General features: G+C 49.5%; 1 protein-coding gene across 1 annotated transcript in view; it reads left to right on the forward strand.

The window, feature by feature from the left end:
• Window positions 1–21145, forward strand: part of LOC306774178 (uncharacterized protein) — a gene marked incomplete at its 5' end in the record, with an annotated part of 644048 nt that overhangs the window by 619126 nt on the left and 3777 nt on the right. The window contains 2 exons of the mRNA XM_079264158.1: window positions 15250–15464; window positions 15540–15726. Of these exons, the coding sequence (XP_079120284.1) occupies window positions 15250–15464; window positions 15540–15726 (402 nt within the window). The remainder of the gene's footprint in view (window positions 1–15249; window positions 15465–15539; window positions 15727–21145) is intronic.

Raw genomic sequence — 21145 nt, forward strand, 5'->3', positions numbered from 1 at the left:
GGTTTAACTGGGAACAGGTCAGTAACCTGACTGGTTTAACTGGGAACAGGTCGGTAACATGACTGGTTTAACTGGGAACAGGTCGGTAACATGACTGGTTTAACTGGGAACAGGTCGGTAACATGACTGGTTTAACTGGGAACAGGTCGGTAACATGACTGGTTTAACTGGGAACAGGTCGGTAACATGACTGGTTTAACTGGGAACAGGTCGGTAACATGACTGGTTTAACTGGGAACAGGTCGGTAACATGACTGGTTTAACTGGGAACAGGTCGGAAACGTGACTGGTTTAACTGGGAGCAGGTCGGTAACGTGACTGGTTTGACTGGGAACAGGTCAGTAACATGACTGGTTTAACTGGGAACAGGTCGGTAACATGACTGGTTTAACTGGGAACAGGTCGGTAACATGACTGGTTTAACTGGGAACAGGTCGGTAACATGACTGGTTTAACTGGGAACAGGTCGGAAACATGACTGGTTTAACTGGGAACAGGTCAGTAACATGACTGGTTTAACTGGGAACAGGTCGGTAACATGACTGGTTTAACTGGGAACAGGTCGGTAACATGACTGGTTTAACTGGGAACAGGTCGGTAACATGACTGGTTTAACTGGGAACAGGTCGGAAACATGACTGGTTTAACTGGGAACAGGTCAGTAACATGACTGGTTTAACTGGGAACAGGTCGGTAACATGACTGGTTTAACTGGGAACAGGTCGGTAACATGACTGGTTTAACTGGGAACAGGTCGGTAACATGACTGGTTTAACTGGGAACAGGTCGGTAACGTGACTGGTTTAACTGGGAACAGGTCGGTAACATGACTGGTTTAACTGGGAACAGGTCGGTAACATGACTGGTTTAACTGGGAACAGGTCGGTAACATGACTGGTTTAACTGGGAACAGGTCGGTAACATGACTGGTTTAACTGGGAACAGGTCGGAAACATGACTGGTTTAACTGGGATCAGGTCAGTAACATGACTGGTTTAACTGGGAGCAGGTCGGTAACGTGACTGGTTTATATGGGAACAGGTCGGTAACATGACTGGTTTAACTGGGATCAGGTCAGTAACATGACTGGTTTAACTGGGAACAGGTCGGTAACATGACTGGTTTAACTGGGAACAGGTCGGTAACATGACTGGTTTAACTGGGAACAGGTCGGTAACATGACTGGTTTAACTGGGAACAGGTCGGTAACGTGACCGGTTTAACTGGGAACAGGTCGGTAACATGACTGGTTTAACTGGGAACAGGTCAGTAACATGACTGGTTTAACTGGGAACAGGTCGGTAACATGACTGGTTTAACTGGGAACAGGTCAGTAACATGACTGGTTTAACTGGGAACAGGTCGGTAACATGACTGGTTTAACTGGGAACAGGTCGGTAACGTGACCGGTTTAACTGGGAACAGGTCAGTAACCTGACTGGTTTAACTGGGAACAGGTCGGTAACATGACTGGTTTAACTGGGAACAGGTCGGTAACATGACTGGTTTAACTGGGAACAGGTCAGTAACATGACTGGTTTAACTGGGAACAGGTCGGTAACGTGACTGGTTTAACTGGGAACAGGTCGGTAACATGACTGGTTTAACTGGGAACAGGTCGGTAACATGACTGGTTTAACTGGGAACAGGTCGGTAACATGACTGGTTTAACTGGGAACAGGTCGGTAACATGACTGGTTTAACTGGGAACAGGTCGGAAACATGACTGGTTTAACTGGGATCAGGTCAGTAACATGACTGGTTTAACTGGGAGCAGGTCGGTAACGTGACTGGTTTATATGGGAACAGGTCGGTAACATGACTGGTTTAACTGGGATCAGGTCAGTAACATGACTGGTTTAACTGGGAACAGGTCGGTAACATGACTGGTTTAACTGGGAACAGGTCGGTAACATGACTGGTTTAACTGGGAACAGGTCGGTAACATGACTGGTTTAACTGGGAACAGGTCGGTAACGTGACCGGTTTAACTGGGAACAGGTCGGTAACATGACTGGTTTAACTGGGAACAGGTCAGTAACATGACTGGTTTAACTGGGAACAGGTCGGTAACATGACTGGTTTAACTGGGAACAGGTCAGTAACATGACTGGTTTAACTGGGAACAGGTCGGTAACATGACTGGTTTAACTGGGAACAGGTCGGTAACGTGACCGGTTTAACTGGGAACAGGTCAGTAACCTGACTGGTTTAACTGGGAACAGGTCGGTAACATGACTGGTTTAACTGGGAACAGGTCGGTAACATGACTGGTTTAACTGGGAACAGGTCAGTAACATGACTGGTTTAACTGGGAACAGGTCGGTAACATGACTGGTTTAACTGGGAACAGGTCGGTAACATGACTGGTTTAACTGGGAACAGGTCGGTAACATGACTGGTTTAACTGGGAACAGGTCGGTAACATGACTGGTTTAACTGGGAACAGGTCGGTAACATGACTGGTTTAACTGGGAACAGGTCGGTAACATGACTGGTTTAACTGGGAACAGGTCGGTAACGTGACCGGTTTAACTGGGAACAGGTCGGTAACATGACTGGTTTAACTGGGAACAGGTCAGTAACATGACTGGTTTGACTGGGAACAGGTCAGTAACGTGACTGGTTTAACTGGGAACAGGTCGGTAACGTGACTGGTTTAACTGGGAACAGGTCGGTAACATGACTGGTTTAACGGGGAACAGGTCAGTAACATGACTGGTTTAACTGGGAACAGGTCGGTAACATGACTGGTTTGACTGGGAACAGGTCGGTAACATGACTGGTTTAACTGGGAACAGGTCGGTAACGTGACTGGTTTAACTGGGAACAGGTCAGTAACATGACTGGTTTAACTGGGAACAGGTCGATAACATGACTGGTTTAACTGGGAACAGGTCAGTAACATGACTGGTTTAACTGGGATCAGGTCAGTAACATGACTGGTTTAACTGGGAACAGGTCGGTAACATGACTGGTTTAACTGGGAAGAGGTCGGTAACGTGACTGGTTTAACTGGGAACAGGTCGGTAACGTGACTGGTTTAACTGGGAACAGGTCAGTAACATGACTGGTTTAACTGGGAACAGGTCGGTAACGTGACTGGTTTAACTGGGAACAGGTCGGTAACGTGACTGGTTTAACTGGGAACAGGTCGGTAACGTGACTGGTTTAACTGGGAACAGGTCGGTAACGTGACTGGTTTAACTGGGAAGAGGTCAGTAACATGACTGGTTTAACTGGGAACAGGTCAGTAACATGACTGGTTTAACAGGGAGCAGGTCAGTAACATGACTGGTTTAACTGGGAACAGGTCGGTAACGTCACTGGTTTAACTGGGAACAGGTCAGTAACATGACTGGTTTAACTGGGAACAGGTCAGTAACATGACTGGTTTAACTGGGAACAGGTCGGTAACGTCACTGGTTTAACGGGGAACAGGTCAGTAACATGACTGGTTTAACTGGGAACAGGTCAGTAACATGACTGGTTTAACTGGGAACAGGTCGGTAACGTCACTGGTTTAACTGGGAACAGGTCAGTAACATGACTGGTTTAACTGGGAACAGGTCAGTAACATGACTGGTTTAACAGGGAGCAGGTCAGTAACATGACTGGTTTAACTGGGAACAGGTCAGTAACATGACTGGTTTAACTGGGAACAGGTCGGTAACGTCACTGGTTTAACTGGGAACAGGTCGGTAACGTGACTGGTTTAACTGGGAAGAGGTCAGTAACATGACTGGTTTAACTGGGAAGAGGTCAGTAACATGACTGGTTTAACTGGGAAGAGGTCGGTAACGTGACTGGTTTAACTGGGAACAGGTCAGTAACATGACTGGTTTAACTGGGAAGAGGTCGGTAACGTGACTGGTTTAACTGGGAACAGGTCGGTAACATGACTGGTTTAACTGGGAACAGGTCGGTAACGTGACTGGTTTAACTGGGAACAGGTCGGTAACATGACTGGTTTAACTGGGAACAGGTCAGTAACCTGACTGGTTTAACTGGGAACAGGTCGGTAACATGACTGGTTTAACTGGGAACAGGTCAGTAACATGACTGGTTTAACTGGGAACAGGTCGGTAACATGACTGGTTTAACTGGGAACAGGTCGGTAACGTGACTGGTTTAACTGGGAACAGGTCGGTAACGTGACTGGTTTAACTGGGAACAGGTCGGTAACATGACTGGTTTAACTGGGAACAGGTCAGTAACATGACTGGTTTAACTGGGAACAGGTCGGTAACATGACTGGTTTAACTGGGAACAGGTCGGTAACATGACTGGTTTAACTGGGAACAGGTCGGTAACATGACTGGTTTAACTGGGAACAGGTCGGTAACATGACTGGTTTAACTGGGAACAGGTCGGTAACATGACTGGTTTAACTGGGAACAGGTCGGTAACGTGACTGGTTTGACTGGGAACAGGTCGGTAACATGACTGGTTTAACTGGGAACAGGTCGGTAACGTGACTGGTTTGACTGGGAACAGGTCGGTAACATGACTGGTTTAACTGGGAACAGGTCGGTAACGTGACTGGTTTAACTGGGAACAGGTCGGTAACGTGACTGGTTTAACTGGGAACAGGTCGGTAACATGACTGGTTTAACTGGGAACAGGTCAGTAACATGACTGGTTTAACTGGGAACAGGTCGGTAACATGACTGGTTTAACTGGGAACAGGTCAGTAACATGACTGGTTTAACTGGGAACAGGTCGGTAACATGACTGGTTTGACTGGGAACAGGTCGGTAACATGACTGGTTTAACTGGGAAGAGGTCGGTAACGTGACTGGTTTAACTGGGAACAGGTCGGTAACGTGACTGGTTTAACTGGGAACAGGTCGGTAACATGACTGGTTTAACTGGGAACAGGTCGGTAACGTGACTGGTTTAACTGGGAACAGGTCGGTAACGTGACTGGTTTAACTGGGAACAGGTCGGTAACGTGACTGGTTTAACTGGGAGCAGGTCGGTAACATGACTGGTTTAACCGGGAACAGGTCGGTAACATGACTGGTTTAACTGGGAACAGGTCGGTAACATGACTGGTTTAACTGGGATCAGGTCAGTAACATGACTGGTTTAACTGGGAACAGGTCAGTAACATGACCGGTATAACTGGGATCAGGTCAGTAACATGACTGGTTTAACTGGGATCAGGTCAGTAACATGACTGGTTTAACTGGGAACAGGTCGGTAACATGACTGGTTTAACTGGGATCAGGTCAGTAACATGACTGGTTTAACTGGGATCAGGTCGGTAACATGACTGGTTTGACTGGGAACAGGTCGGTAACATGACTGGTTTAACTGGGAACAGGTCGGTAACGTGACTGGTTTGACTGGGAACAGGTCGGTAACGTGACTGGTTTAACTGGGAACAGGTCGGTAACGTGACTGGTTTAACTGGGAACAGGTCGGTAACATGACTGGTTTAACTGGGATCAGGTCAGTAACATGACTGGTTTAACTGGGATCAGGTCAGTAACATGACTGGTTTAACTGGGAACAGGTCGGTAACGTGACTGGTTTAACTGGGAACAGGTCGGTAACGTGACTGGTTTGACTGGGAACAGGTCGGTAACGTGACTGGTTTAACTGGGAACAGGTCGGTAACATGACTGGTTTAACTGGGATCAGGTCAGTAACATGACTGGTTTAACTGGGATCAGGTCAGTAACATGACTGGTTTAACTGGGAACAGGTCGGTAACATGACTGGTTTAACTGGGATCAGGTCAGTAACATGACTGGTTTAACTGGGAACAGGTCGGTAACATGACTGGTTTAACTGGGAACAGGTCGGTAACATGACTGGTTTAACTGGGAACAGGTCGGTAACATGACTGGTTTAACTGGGAACAGGTCGGTAACATGACTGGTTTGACTGGGAGCAGGTCGGTAACGTGACTGGTTTAACTGGGAACAGGTCGGTAACGTGACTGGTTTGACTGGGAACAGGTCGGTAACGTGACTGGTTTAACTGGGAACAGGTCGGTAACATGACTGGTTTAACTGGGAACAGGTCAGTAACATGACTGGTTTAACTGGGAAGAGGTCGGTAACGTGACTGGTTTAACTGGGAGCAGGTCGGTAACGTGACTGGTTTAACTGGGAACAGGTCGGTAACATGACTGGTTTAACTGGGAACAGGTCGGTAACATGACTGGTTTAACTGGGAGCAGGTCGGTAACGTGACTGGTTTAACTGGGAACAGGTCGGTAACGTGACTGGTTTAACTGGGAGCAGGTCGGTAACATGACTGGTTTAACTGGGAACAGGTCGGTAACATGACTGGTTTAACTGGGAACAGGTCGGTAACGTGACTGGTTTAACTGGGAACAGGTCGGTAACATGACTGGTTTAACTGGGAACAGGTCGGTAACGTGACTGGTTTTACTGGGAACAGGTCGGTAACGTGACTGGTTTGAGTGGGAACAGGTCGGTAACATGACTGGTTTAACTGGGAACAGGTCGGTAACGTGACTGGTTTAACTGGGAACAGGTCGGTAACGTGACTGGTTTAACTGGGAACAGGTCAGTAACATGACTGGTTTAACTGGGAACAGGTCGGTAACATGACTGGTTTGACTGGGAACAGGTCGGTAACATGACTGGTTTAACTGGGAAGAGGTCGGTAACGTGACTGGTTTAACTGGGAAGAGGTCGGTAACGTGACTGGTTTGACTGGGAACAGGTCGGTAACGTGACTGGTTTAACTGGGAACAGGTCGGTAACGTGACTGGTTTAACTGGGAACAGGTCGGTAACGTGACTGGTTTAACTGGGAACAGGTCGGTAACGTGACTGGTTTAACTGGGAACAGGTCGGTAACGTGACTGGTTTAACTGGGAAAAGGTCAGTAACGTGACTGGTTTAACTGGGAACAGGTCGGTAACGTGACTGGTTTAACTGGGAACAGGTCGGTAACGTGACTGGTTTAACTGGGAACAGGTCGGTAACGTGACTGGTTTAACTGGGAGCAGGTCGGTAACATGACTGGTTTAACTGGGAACAGGTCGGTAACGTGACTGGTTTAACTGGGAACAGGTCGGTAACGTGACTGGTTTAACTGGGAGCAGGTCGGTAACGTGACTGGTTTAACTGGGAACAGGTCGGTAACGTGACTGGTTTAACTGGGAACAGGTCGGTAACGTGACTGGTTTAACTGGGAACAGGTCGGTAACGTGACTGGTTTAACTGGGAACAGGTCGGTAACGTGACTGGTTTAACTGGGAGCAGGTCGGTAACATGACTGGTTTAACTGGGAGCAGGTCGGTAACGTGACTGGTTTAACTGGGAACAAGTCGGTAACGTGACTGGTTTAACTGGGAGCAGGTCGGTAACATGACTGGTTTAACTGGGAACAGGTCGGTAACGTGACTGGTTTAACTGGGAACAGGTCGGTAACGTGACTGGTTTAACTGGGAACAGGTCGGTAACGTGACTGGTTTAACTGGGAACAGGTCAGTAACATGACTGGTTTAACTGGGAACAGGTCAGTAACATGACTGGTTTAACTGGGAACAGGTCGGTAACATGACTGGTTTAACTGGGAACAGGTCGGTAACGTGACTGGTTTAACTGGCAACAGGTCGGTAACGTGACTGGTTTAACTGGGAACAGGTCGGTAACGTGACTGGTTTAACTGGGAACAGGTCAGTAACATGACTGGTTTAACTGGGAACAGGTCGGTAACGTGACTGGTTTAACTGGGAACAGGTCGGTAACGTGACTGGTTTAACTGGGAACAGGTCGGTAACATGACTGGTTTAACTGGGAACAGGTCGGTAACGTGACTGGTTTAACTGGGAGCAGGTCGGTAACGTGACTGGTTTAACTGGGAACAGGTCGGTAACGTGACTGGTTTAACTGGGAACAGGTCAGTAACCTGACTGGTTTAACTGGGAACAGGTCGGTAACATGACTGGTTTAACTGGGAACAGGTCGGTAACGTGACTGGTTTAACTGGGAGCAGGTCGGTAACGTGACTGGTTTGACTGGGAACAGGTCGGTAACATGACTGGTTTAACTGGGAACAGGTCGGTAACATGACTGGTTTAACTGGGAACAGGTCGGTAACGTGACTGGTTTAACTGGGAACAGGTCGGTAACATGACTGGTTTAACTGGGAACAGGTCGGTAACATGACTGGTTTAACTGGGAACAGGTCGGTAACGTGACTGGTTTAACTGGGAGCAGGTCGGTAACGTGACTGGTTTAACTGGGAGCAGGTCGGTAACGTGACTGGTTTGACTGGGAACAGGTCGGTAACATGACTGGTTTAACTGGGAACAGGTCGGTAACATGACTGGTTTAACTGGGAACAGGTCGGTAACATGACTGGTTTAACTGGGAGCAGGTCGGTAACGTGACTGGTTTAACTGGGAGCAGGTCGGTAACGTGACTGGTTTAACTGGGAGCAGGTCGGTAACGTGACTGGTTTGACTGGGAACAGGTCGGTAACATGACTGGTTTAACTGGGAACAGGTCGGTAACATGACTGGTTTAACTGGGAACAGGTCGGTAACGTGACTGGTTTAACTGGGAACAGGTCGGTAACATGACTGGTTTAACTGGGAACAGGTCGGTAACGTGACTGGTTTAACTGGGAGCAGGTCGGTAACGTGACTGGTTTAACTGGGAACAGGTCGGTAACGTGACTGGTTTAACTGGGAACAGGTCAGTAACCTGACTGGTTTAACTGGGAACAGGTCGGTAACATGACTGGTTTAACTGGGAACAGGTCGGTAACGTGACTGGTTTAACTGGGAGCAGGTCGGTAACGTGACTGGTTTGACTGGGAACAGGTCGGTAACATGACTGGTTTAACTGGGAACAGGTCAGTAACATGACTGGTTTAACTGGGAACAGGTCGGTAACGTGACTGGTTTAACTGGGAGCAGGTCGGTAACGTGACTGGTTTGACTGGGAACAGGTCGGTAACATGACTGGTTTGACTGGGAACAGGTCGGTAACGTGACTGGTTTAACTGGGAACAGGTCGGTAACATGACTGGTTTAACTGGGAACAGGTCAGTAACATGACTGGTTTAACTGGGAGCAGGTCGGTAACGTGACTGGTTTGACTGGGAACAGGTCGGTAACGTGACTGGTTTAACTGGGAACAGGTCGGTAACGTGACTGGTTTGACTGGGAACAGGTCAGTAACGTGACTGGTTTAACTGGGAACAGGTCGGTAACATGACTGGTTTAACTGGGAACAGGTCAGTAACATGACTGGTTTAACTGGGAGCAGGTCGGTAACGTGACTGGTTTGACTGGGAACAGGTCGGTAACGTGACTGGTTTGACTGGGAACAGGTCGGTAACGTGACTGGTTTAACTGGGAACAGGTCGGTAACATGACTGGTTTAACTGGGAACAGGTCAGTAACATGACTGGTTTAACTGGGAGCAGGTCGGTAACGTGACTGGTTTAACTGGGAACAGGTCAGTAACATGACTGGTTTAACTGGGAACAGGTCGGTAACATGACTGGTTTAACTGGGAACAGGTCAGTAACATGACTGGTTTAACTGGGAACAGGTCAGTAACATGACTGGTTTAACTGGGAACAGGTCGGTAACATGACTGGTTTAACTGGGAACAGGTCGGTAACATGACTGGTTTAACTGGGAACAGGTCGGTAACATGACTGGTTTAACTGGGAACAGGTCGGTAACATGACTGGTTTAACTGGGAACAGGTCAGTAACATGACTGGTTTAACTGGGAGCAGGTCGGTAACGTGACTGGTTTGACTGGGAACAGGTCAGTAACGTGACTGGTTTGACTGGGAACAGGTCGGTAACGTGACTGGTTTAACTGGGAACAGGTCAGTAACATGACTGGTTTAACTGGGAACAGGTCGGTAACATGACTGGTTTAACTGGGAACAGGTCGGTAACGTGACTGGTTTAACTGGGAGCAGGTCGGTAACGTGACTGGTTTGACTGGGAACAGGTCGGTAACATGACTGGTTTAACTGGGAACAGGTCGGTAACATGACTGGTTTAACTGGGAACAGGTCGGTAACGTGACTGGTTTAACTGGGAACAGGTCGGTAACATGACTGGTTTAACTGGGAACAGGTCGGTAACATGACTGGTTTAACTGGGAACAGGTCGGTAACGTGACTGGTTTAACTGGGAGCAGGTCGGTAACGTGACTGGTTTAACTGGGAGCAGGTCGGTAACGTGACTGGTTTGACTGGGAACAGGTCGGTAACATGACTGGTTTAACTGGGAACAGGTCGGTAACATGACTGGTTTAACTGGGAACAGGTCAGTAACATGACTGGTTTAACTGGGAGCAGGTCGGTAACGTGACTGGTTTAACTGGGAGCAGGTCGGTAACGTGACTGGTTTAACTGGGAGCAGGTCGGTAACGTGACTGGTTTGACTGGGAACAGGTCGGTAACATGACTGGTTTAACTGGGAACAGGTCGGTAACATGACTGGTTTAACTGGGAACAGGTCGGTAACGTGACTGGTTTAACTGGGAACAGGTCGGTAACATGACTGGTTTAACTGGGAACAGGTCGGTAACGTGACTGGTTTAACTGGGAGCAGGTCGGTAACGTGACTGGTTTAACTGGGAACAGGTCGGTAACGTGACTGGTTTAACTGGGAACAGGTCAGTAACCTGACTGGTTTAACTGGGAACAGGTCGGTAACATGACTGGTTTAACTGGGAACAGGTCGGTAACGTGACTGGTTTAACTGGGAGCAGGTCGGTAACGTGACTGGTTTGACTGGGAACAGGTCGGTAACATGACTGGTTTAACTGGGAACAGGTCAGTAACATGACTGGTTTAACTGGGAACAGGTCGGTAACGTGACTGGTTTAACTGGGAGCAGGTCGGTAACGTGACTGGTTTAACTGGGAACAGGTCGGTAACGTGACTGGTTTAACTGGGAACAGGTCGGTAACATGACTGGTTTGACTGGGAACAGGTCGGTAACGTGACTGGTTTAACTGGGAACAGGTCGGTAACATGACTGGTTTAACTGGGAACAGGTCGGTAACATGACTGGTTTAACTGGGAGCAGGTCGGTAACGTGACTGGTTTGACTGGGAACAGGTCGGTAACGTGACTGGTTTAACTGGGAACAGGTCGGTAACGTGACTGGTTTGACTGGGAACAGGTCGGTAACATGACTGGTTTAACTGGGAACAGGTCAGTAACATGACTGGTTTAACTGGGAGCAGGTCGGTAACGTGACTGGTTTGACTGGGAACAGGTCGGTAACGTGACTGGTTTAACTGGGAACAGGTCGGTAACGTGACTGGTTTGACTGGGAACAGGTCAGTAACGTGACTGGTTTAACTGGGAACAGGTCGGTAACATGACTGGTTTAACTGGGAACAGGTCAGTAACATGACTGGTTTAACTGGGAGCAGGTCGGTAACGTGACTGGTTTGACTGGGAACAGGTCGGTAACGTGACTGGTTTGACTGGGAACAGGTCGGTAACGTGACTGGTTTAACTGGGAACAGGTCGGTAACATGACTGGTTTAACTGGGAACAGGTCAGTAACATGACTGGTTTAACTGGGAGCAGGTCGGTAACGTGACTGGTTTAACTGGGAACAGGTCAGTAACATGACTGGTTTAACTGGGAACAGGTCGGTAACATGACTGGTTTAACTGGGAACAGGTCAGTAACATGACTGGTTTAACTGGGAACAGGTCAGTAACATGACTGGTTTAACTGGGAACAGGTCGGTAACATGACTGGTTTAACTGGGAACAGGTCGGTAACATGACTGGTTTAACTGGGAACAGGTCGGTAACATGACTGGTTTAACTGGGAACAGGTCGGTAACATGACTGGTTTAACTGGGAACAGGTCAGTAACATGACTGGTTTAACTGGGAGCAGGTCGGTAACGTGACTGGTTTGACTGGGAACAGGTCAGTAACGTGACTGGTTTGACTGGGAACAGGTCGGTAACGTGACTGGTTTAACTGGGAACAGGTCAGTAACATGACTGGTTTAACTGGGAACAGGTCGGTAACATGACTGGTTTAACTGGGAACAGGTCGGTAACGTGACTGGTTTAACTGGGAGCAGGTCGGTAACGTGACTGGTTTGACTGGGAACAGGTCGGTAACATGACTGGTTTAACTGGGAACAGGTCGGTAACATGACTGGTTTAACTGGGAACAGGTCGGTAACGTGACTGGTTTAACTGGGAACAGGTCGGTAACATGACTGGTTTAACTGGGAACAGGTCGGTAACATGACTGGTTTAACTGGGAACAGGTCGGTAACGTGACTGGTTTAACTGGGAGCAGGTCGGTAACGTGACTGGTTTAACTGGGAGCAGGTCGGTAACGTGACTGGTTTGACTGGGAACAGGTCGGTAACATGACTGGTTTAACTGGGAACAGGTCGGTAACATGACTGGTTTAACTGGGAACAGGTCGGTAACATGACTGGTTTAACTGGGAGCAGGTCGGTAACGTGACTGGTTTAACTGGGAGCAGGTCGGTAACGTGACTGGTTTAACTGGGAGCAGGTCGGTAACGTGACTGGTTTGACTGGGAACAGGTCGGTAACATGACTGGTTTAACTGGGAACAGGTCGGTAACATGACTGGTTTAACTGGGAACAGGTCGGTAACGTGACTGGTTTAACTGGGAACAGGTCGGTAACATGACTGGTTTAACTGGGAACAGGTCGGTAACGTGACTGGTTTAACTGGGAGCAGGTCGGTAACGTGACTGGTTTAACTGGGAACAGGTCGGTAACGTGACTGGTTTAACTGGGAACAGGTCAGTAACCTGACTGGTTTAACTGGGAACAGGTCGGTAACATGACTGGTTTAACTGGGAACAGGTCGGTAACGTGACTGGTTTAACTGGGAGCAGGTCGGTAACGTGACTGGTTTGACTGGGAACAGGTCGGTAACATGACTGGTTTAACTGGGAACAGGTCAGTAACATGACTGGTTTAACTGGGAACAGGTCGGTAACGTGACTGGTTTAACTGGGAGCAGGTCGGTAACGTGACTGGTTTGACTGGGAACAGGTCGGTAACATGACTGGTTTGACTGGGAACAGGTCGGTAACGTGACTGGTTTAACTGGGAACAGGTCGGTAACATGACTGGTTTAACTGGGAACAGGTCAGTAACATGACTGGTTTAACTGGGAGCAGGTCGGTAACGTGACTGGTTTGACTGGGAACAGGTCGGTAACGTGACTGGTTTAACTGGGAACAGGTCGGTAACGTGACTGGTTTGACTGGGAACAGGTCGGTAACATGACTGGTTTAACTGGGAACAGGTCAGTAACATGACTGGTTTAACTGGGAGCAGGTCGGTAACGTGACTGGTTTGACTGGGAACAGGTCGGTAACGTGACTGGTTTAACTGGGAACAGGTCGGTAACGTGACTGGTTTGACTGGGAACAGGTCAGTAACGTGACTGGTTTAACTGGGAACAGGTCGGTAACATGACTGGTTTAACTGGGAACAGGTCAGTAACATGACTGGTTTAACTGGGAGCAGGTCGGTAACGTGACTGGTTTGACTGGGAACAGGTCGGTAACGTGACTGGTTTGACTGGGAACAGGTCGGTAACGTGACTGGTTTAACTGGGAACAGGTCGGTAACATGACTGGTTTAACTGGGAACAGGTCAGTAACATGACTGGTTTAACTGGGAGCAGGTCGGTAACGTGACTGGTTTAACTGGGAACAGGTCAGTAACATGACTGGTTTAACTGGGAACAGGTCGGTAACATGACTGGTTTAACTGGGAACAGGTCAGTAACATGACTGGTTTAACTGGGAACAGGTCAGTAACATGACTGGTTTAACTGGGAACAGGTCGGTAACATGACTGGTTTAACTGGGAACAGGTCGGTAACATGACTGGTTTAACTGGGAACAGGTCGGTAACATGACTGGTTTAACTGGGAACAGGTCGGTAACATGACTGGTTTAACTGGGAACAGGTCAGTAACATGACTGGTTTAACTGGGAGCAGGTCGGTAACGTGACTGGTTTGACTGGGAACAGGTCAGTAACGTGACTGGTTTGACTGGGAACAGGTCGGTAACGTGACTGGTTTAACTGGGAACAGGTCAGTAACATGACTGGTTTAACTGGGAGCAGGTCGGTAACGTGACTGGTTTGACTGGGAACAGGTCAGTAACGTGACTGGTTTGACTGGGAACAGGTCGGTAACGTGACTGGTTTGACTGGGAACAGGTCGGTAACGTGACTGGTTTGACTGGTATGCCCCTGGTAGGGTCACCCATGGCAAACAGGTGTCTAGGGGAGGGACCAGACCAAGTACAGCTCAAAGACCTCTATGACGATGACAAACCTGGGCATAAATTGCCCAGGTTGCCCGGTTTAACTGGGTCCTTGCCCGGACGCGGGTTACCGGGACCCCCCTCTGGAGCCAGGCCTGGAGGTGGGGTACGTGAGCGAGCGTCTGGTGGCCGGGCCTTCGCCCATGGGGCCCGGTCGGGCTCAGCCCGAAAGGGTTACATGGACCCTACCTCCTGTGGGCTCACCATCTGCGGGAGGAGCCGTAGGGGTCGGGTGCAATGTGAGCTGGGCGGCAGCAAGGGGCGGGGACCCTGGCGGTCCGATCCCCGGCTGCAGAAGCTGGCTCTAGGGACGTGGAACGTCACCTCTCTGGTGGGGAAGGAGCCTGAGCTTGTGCGCGAGGTTGAGCAGTTCCGGCTAGATATAGATGGTCTCACCTCGACGCATGGCTTGGGCTCTGGAACCAGAACCCTCGAGAGGGGCTGGACCTTCTTCCACTCTGGAGTTGCTCATGGTGAGAGGCGCCGAGCAGGTGTGGGCGTTCTCATCAGCCCCCAGCTTGGTGCCTGCACGTCATCATGTTTGTAGCATATTATTGTTTATTACCTCCACCAGGAGGTTATGTTTTTACTGGCGTTTATCTGTTTGTTTGCCTGTTTGAGTTCATCATAGCTCAAAAACTTGTGGACAGATTTTCATTAAGTTTTCAGGTCTTGTTGGAAATGTGAAAAGAAAGAACTGATTTAATTTTGTGTCGATCCGAATCATCGTTTGGATCCAGAAACTTTTTAAATGCTTTGGCGGAGGTTTGGGGTCTCCGAGGGCTTTTCTCGTCTATACCGTGGTTTTAAAGCATTTAACAGAAAACTTTCCCCTGTCTTTCCCATACAGAATGTCCAACATGAGACCATCAGGGAAAGTAAAGGAAGTAAGCCTCCTCTGTGACTTTGTGTTTCAGCTCTGGAGTCCAAGTTGGTCAGTCAGTTCTGTGAGGACGAGAACGGAGCCTTGATATATAACAGAGCAACCAACGGCTACAATGGCAACAGGATTGGCACTGGGAGCTACGCCACCGCTGGTTATGGGTACAGACCAGTAAATCAGCCAGATTCAGGGAATGGCCAGCAGACCAGCTTCGACTCTGGGGGCAGTACCAACAGCCGTGTAGTCCAGGTAGATGATGAGTCCTGAAATACATGCATGTTGAAGCAGCGGATTCTGACTGCAGCTCAACGGTTTTATCTCCAGGGAGGAGGAGAAACCACATATTCAGGAACTGAAGGTGGGGACACATTTAACCGTGGCGCCACCGACTACAGACCCATCAGTCCTGCCAGAGAAGACTCCTCCAGTAGCCGAGGTTCATTCTCCTCCTCTGCAAACAGAACCACATCATTCTCAGGTGTACACAATCTAAAGCCAGCTCCTCCCAAAGGTACACACACATATTTCTTATGATGTTAGACAACACAGGCAGAATTAAACATATTTCTGCCTGTGTTGTCACACATGAGCTCTTTCTTCTAAGGACAAATGTCCATTTTTATCTTAATGCAGAAATGTGAGGTAAGAAAACAGAGCAGTTCAGTGCAACAACCAGTCTGACTGTAGATGAACTAGAAAGAAAAGGTGAATCTGCTTCGTGCAAAAGATGCAACAGGTAACAAGATGATTCATTCCTCAGTTTCCACGCCAGTTTGCAGAAAACCTGCAGTGTGCAAATATCTGAACACGTACATACAAACTGCAGCAACAGGACATAATATATATATATATATATATATATATATATATATATATATATATGTATATACACTGCTCAAAAAGGGAACACTAAAGTAAGACATTGTAGATCTGAATGAATGAAATATTTTTATTAAATACTTTGTTCTTTCCATAGCTGAGTGTTCTGACAACAAAATCACACATAAATTATCAATAAAAATAAAACATATCAACCCATGGAGGTCTGGATTTGGAGTTCTACTCCAAATGAAAGTAGAAAAACACACTACAGGCTGATCCAACTTTGATGTAATGTCCTTTAAACAAGTCAGAATGAGGCTCAGTAGTGTGTGTGGCCTCCGCGTGCCTGTATGACCTCCCTACAACACCTGGGCATGCTCCTGATGAGGCGGCGGATGTTCTCCTGAGGGACCCAGACCTGGACTAAAGCATCCGCCAACTCCTGGACAGTCTGTGGTGCAACTTGGCGTTGGTGGATGGAGCGAGACATGATGTCCCAGATGTGCTCAGCTGGATCCAGGTCTGGGGAACGGGCGGGCCGGTCCATAACATCAATGCCTTGGTGTTGCAGGAACTGCTGACACACTCCAGACACATGAGGTCTAGCATTGTCTTGCATTAGGAGGAACCCAGGGCCAACCGCACCAGCATATGGTCCCACAAGGGGTCTGAGGATCTCATCTCGGTACCTAATGGCAGTCAGGCTACCTCTGGCGAGCACATGGAGGGCTGTGCGGCCCTCCAAAGAAATGCCCCCCCACACCATTACTGACCCACTGCCAAACCGGTCCTGCTGGAGGATGTTGCAGGCAGCAGAACGTTCTCCACGGCGTCTCCAGACTCTGTCACGTCTGTCACATGTGCTCAGTGTGAACCTGCTTCCATCTGTGAAGAGCTCAGGGCGCCAGTGGAGAATTTGCCAATCTTGGTGTTCTCTGGCAAACGCCAAACGTCCTGCACGGTGTTGGGCTGGAAGCACAACCCCCACCTGTGGACGTCGGGCCCTCATACCACCCTCATGGAGTCTGTTTCTGACTGTTGGAGCAGACACATGCACATTTGTGTCCTGCTGGAGCTCATTCTGCAGGGCTCTGGCAGTGCTCCTCCTGTTCCTCCTTGCACAAAGAAGGAGGTAGCGGTCCTGCTGCTGGGTTGTTGTCCTCCCACGGCCTCCTCCACGTCTCCTGATGTACTGGCCTGTCTCCTGGTAGCGCCTCCATGCTCTGGACACCACGCTGACAGACACAGCAAACCTTCTTGCCACAGCTGGCATTGATGTACCATCCTGGATGAGCTGCACTACCTGAGCCACTTGTGTGGGTTGTAGACTCCGTCTCATGCTACCACTAGAGTGAAAGCACCGCCAGCATTCAGACCAAAACATCATCCAGAAAGCATCAGAACTGAGAAGTGGTCTGTGGTCTCCACCTGCAGAAACACTCCTTTATTGGGTGTGTCTTGCTAGTTGCCTATAATTTCCACCTGTTGTCTGTTCCATTTGCACAACAGCAGGTGGAACTGATTGTCAATCAGTGTTGCTGAGATGAATGCAGCAATAAGTACAGTCCCTACCGCGACCACCGCTGAAACCAATGAGCTGATATACAGCAACAGTGATCCTGGAGAAGCTTGGCCGACATAACATCAAGGGCAAGGAGGAGGCACCATGGAGGAGGAGGTTAGAAACCAGGATCAAGGAAACTTGAAGGGAAGTTATTCATCTGTCAGAACTCTAGAAGGACCATGAAGAGGGTCCCAGGAGGTACAGCCAGGTGTCCATACCTGAGGCCCTGGAAACCGCCAAACAAAGACTTCCAGCATTGGCTGCACAACTGAAGAGATACACAAGAGAAGTTGAAGCCAGAATAATAACCTGGCTGTTCTCAACTAACCCAGCTAAAGTGTACTCCCAGTGGCAGGGTAATACTAGACAAGCTGACCCACCAAGGCAGGAGACGGAACGATGCTGGAAAGGCATATGGGAGAAGGAGGCATCACATAACAGTAAAGCACAGTGGTTAAAAGACCTCAGAGAGCAGACCACAGCTCCCTCCCTGAACAAGGTCCAGTTACCATCACGGTGGCAGAAATCCAGCACAGACTCTCAGGTATGAAGAACTGGTCAGCACCTGGCCCTGATATGATCCATGCCTTCTGGCTAAAGAGACAGACTTCACTCCATGAACACCTGGCAGCACAAATGAACCAACTCCTGAGGGATGGGACTCATCCTGAATGGCTGACCAAGGGACGAACAGTCCTGATACTGAAAGGCCCCCACAAGGGATCAGTCCCATCCAACTACCGGCCAATAACCTGCCTCTCCACGACATGGAAGCTCCTGTCAGGCATCATAGCGGCTAAGGTAAGTGGACACATGGATCAATACATGGCAGAGACACAGAAAGGCATTGGCAGAGGAACCAGAGGAGCCAAACACCAGTTGCTGGTTGACAGAACAGTCACCCGAGACTGTAAAACCAGATAGACAAACCTGTACACCGCCTGGATTGATTACTGGAAAGTCTACGACTTGATGCCACACACATAGATCCTGGAATGTCTGAAGCTGTACAAGATCAACAGCAGCATAAGGACCTTCGTTGCAAACTCAATGAGACTGTGGCAGAACACCCTAGACGCCAACTTCAAGCCAGTAACGCAAGCCTCCATCAAATGTGGCATATACCAAGGAGATGTCCTGTCCCTGCTGCTGTTCTGCATAGGCCTGAACCCCCCCAGCCAACTAATCAACAAGACTGGCTATGGATACCGACTCAGGAATGGAACCACCATCAGCCACCTCCTTTACATGGATGACATCAAGCTGTACGCTAAGAGTGAGCGGGACATCGACTCACTGATCCACACCACCAGGATCTACAGCAGGGACATCGGAATGTCATTCGGACTGGAGAAATGTGGGCGGATGATCACAAAGAGAGGGAAGGTAATCCATACGGAGGGCATTGCACTCCCAGAGGGCAGGATAACAGATGTAGAGGAAAGCTACAAGTACCTGGGCATACCACAGGCGAATGGTAACCATGAAGAAGCCATAAGGAAAGCTGCCACAGCTACATACCTGCAGCGACTGAGGCAAGTACTGAGAAGTCAGCTCAATGGCAAGAACAAGATCCGGGCAATTAACAGCTACGCCCTGCCAGTGATCCGATACCCTGCTGGGATAATAAGCTGGCCAAAGGAGGAAGCTCAGACCACGGATGTCAGAACAGGGAAGTCCAGTGTCCAGCGACTAGACACTAAGCAGAAAGAAGGGGGCCGGGGACTGGTGAGCATCAAGGCCACTATCCAAGGTGAAACATCCAAGCTCCACGATACATCAGGAAGAGGGCACCGAGGGATGAAGCACTTAGTGAACGTCTCAGACAATGGAGTCTGGAGGAACACGAGATGGAAGAACCATCATGGGAGGAAAAGCCTCTGCATGGGATGTACCACCGGCAGATCACCGAAGTGGCCGATATAAACAAGTCCTATCAATGTCTGGAGAGGGTCTACCAAACCAGGCAGGATCCCAGGTCTACCAGACCAGGCAGGATCCCAGATCCACCAGACCAGGCAGGATCCCAGATCTACCAGACCAGGCAGGATCCCAGATCTACCAGACCAGGCAGGATCCCAGGTCTACCAGACCAGGCAGGATCCCAGATCTACCAGACCAGGCAGGATCCCAGATCTACCAGACCAGGCAGGATCCCAGATCTACCAAACCAGGCAGGATCCCAGATCTACCAGACCAGACAGGATCCCAGATCTACCACACCAGGCAGGATCCCAGATCTACCAAACCAGGCAGGATCCCAGATCTACCAGACCAGACAGGATCCCAGATCTACCAAACCAGGCAGGATCCCAGGTCTACCAGACCAGGCAGGATCCCAGATCTACCAGACCAGGCAGGATCCCAGATCTACCAGACCAGACAGGATCCCAGATCTACCAGACCAGGCAGGATCCCAGATCCACCATACCAGGCAGGATCCCAGATCTACCACACCAGGCAGGATCCCAGATCTACCAAACCAGGCAGGATCCCAGATCTACCAGACCAGACAGGATCCCAGATCTACCAAACCAGGCAGGATCCCAGGTCTACCAGACCAGGCAGGATCCCAGATCTACCAGACCAGACAGGATCCCAGATCTACCAAACCAGGCAGAATCCCAGATCTACCAGACCAGACAGGATCCCAGATCTACCAGACCAGGCAGGATCCCAGGTCTACCATACCAGGCAGGATCCCAGGTCTACCATACCAGGCAGGATCCCAGATCTACCAGACCAGACAGGATCCCAGATCTACCATACCAGGCAGGATCCCAGGTCTACCATACCAGGCAGGATCCCAGGTCTACCATACCAGGCAGGATCCCAGATCTACCAGACCAGGCAGGATCCCAGATCTACATAACCAGGCAGGATCCCAGATCTACCAGACCAGGCAGGATCCCAGATCTACCAGACCAGACAGGATCCCAGATCTACCAAACCAGGCAGGATCCCAGATCTACCAAACCAGGCAGGATCCCAGATCTACCATACCAGGCAGGATCCCAGATCTACCAGACCAGACAGGATCCCAGGTCTACCAGACCAGGCAGGATCCCAGATCCACCACACCAGGCAGGATCCCAGATCCACCACACCAGGCAGGATCCCAGATCCACCACACCAGGCAGGATCCCAGATCCACCATACCAGGCAGGATCCCAGGTCTACCAGACCAGGCAGGATCCCAGATCTACCACACCAGGCAGGATCCCAGATCTACCAGACCAGGCAGGATCCCAGATCTACCAAACCAGGCAGGATCCCAGATCTACCATACCAGGCAGGATCCCAGATCTACCATACCAGGCAGGATCCCAGGTCTACCAAACCAGGCAGGATCCCAGATCTACCAGACCAGGCAGGATCCCAGATCTACCAGACCAGGCAGGATCCCAGATCTACCAAACCAGGCAGGATCCCAGATCTACCAGACCAGGCAGGATCCCAGATCTACCAAACCAGGCAGGATCCCAGATCTACCAGACCAGGCAGGATCCCAGATCCACCAGACCAGGCAGGATCCCAGGTCTAC

The sequence above is a fragment of the Telmatherina bonti genome (genome assembly GCF_933228915.1).
Source record: "Telmatherina bonti genome assembly, chromosome: 24".
NCBI lineage: Eukaryota > Metazoa > Chordata > Actinopteri > Atheriniformes > Telmatherinidae > Telmatherina > Telmatherina bonti.